Here is a 340-nt window from a genome sequence, read left to right as displayed (position 1 = left end):
CCCCAGCGGAAGCACTGCCATCACCGTGAGTGGGACCCACCTACTGACCGTCCAGGAGCCCCGGGTCCGGGCCAAGTACCGAGGCATCGAGACCACCAATGTGAGTACCAGCTGCCCTCGAGCTGCCCCTAACCGTGCCACCTGTGGCCTCATGTGCCGGGCTGCCCTCACTTGTCCCCACAGACATGCCAGGTGATCAATGATACAGCCATGCTCTGTAAGGCCCCCGGCATCTTCCTGGGGCGGCCCCAGCCCCAGGCCCAGGGCGAACACCCCGACGAGTTTGGCTTCCTGCTGGACCATGTGCAGACAGCCCGCTCCCTCAACCGGTCCTCCTTTA

General features: G+C 64.7%; 1 protein-coding gene across 1 annotated transcript in view; it reads left to right on the top strand.

Moving 5' to 3' along the window:
- The window catches only part of PLXNA3 (plexin A3), an 11,293-nt gene that overhangs the window by 6,000 nt on the left and 4,953 nt on the right, over window positions 1-340 (top strand). Inside the window, 2 exon segments of the mRNA XM_077745748.1 lie at window positions 7-100; window positions 184-340. The exon segment at window positions 184-340 is cut by the window's right edge and continues 113 nt beyond it. Coding sequence (XP_077601874.1) covers window positions 7-100; window positions 184-340 — 251 coding nt within the window.

The sequence above is a fragment of the Crocuta crocuta genome, unplaced genomic scaffold, assembly GCF_008692635.1.
Source record: "Crocuta crocuta isolate KB4526 unplaced genomic scaffold, BGI_CrCroc_1.0 scaffold2677, whole genome shotgun sequence".
NCBI lineage: Eukaryota > Metazoa > Chordata > Mammalia > Carnivora > Hyaenidae > Crocuta > Crocuta crocuta.
This window is presented reverse-complemented; position numbering and strand designations above follow the sequence as displayed.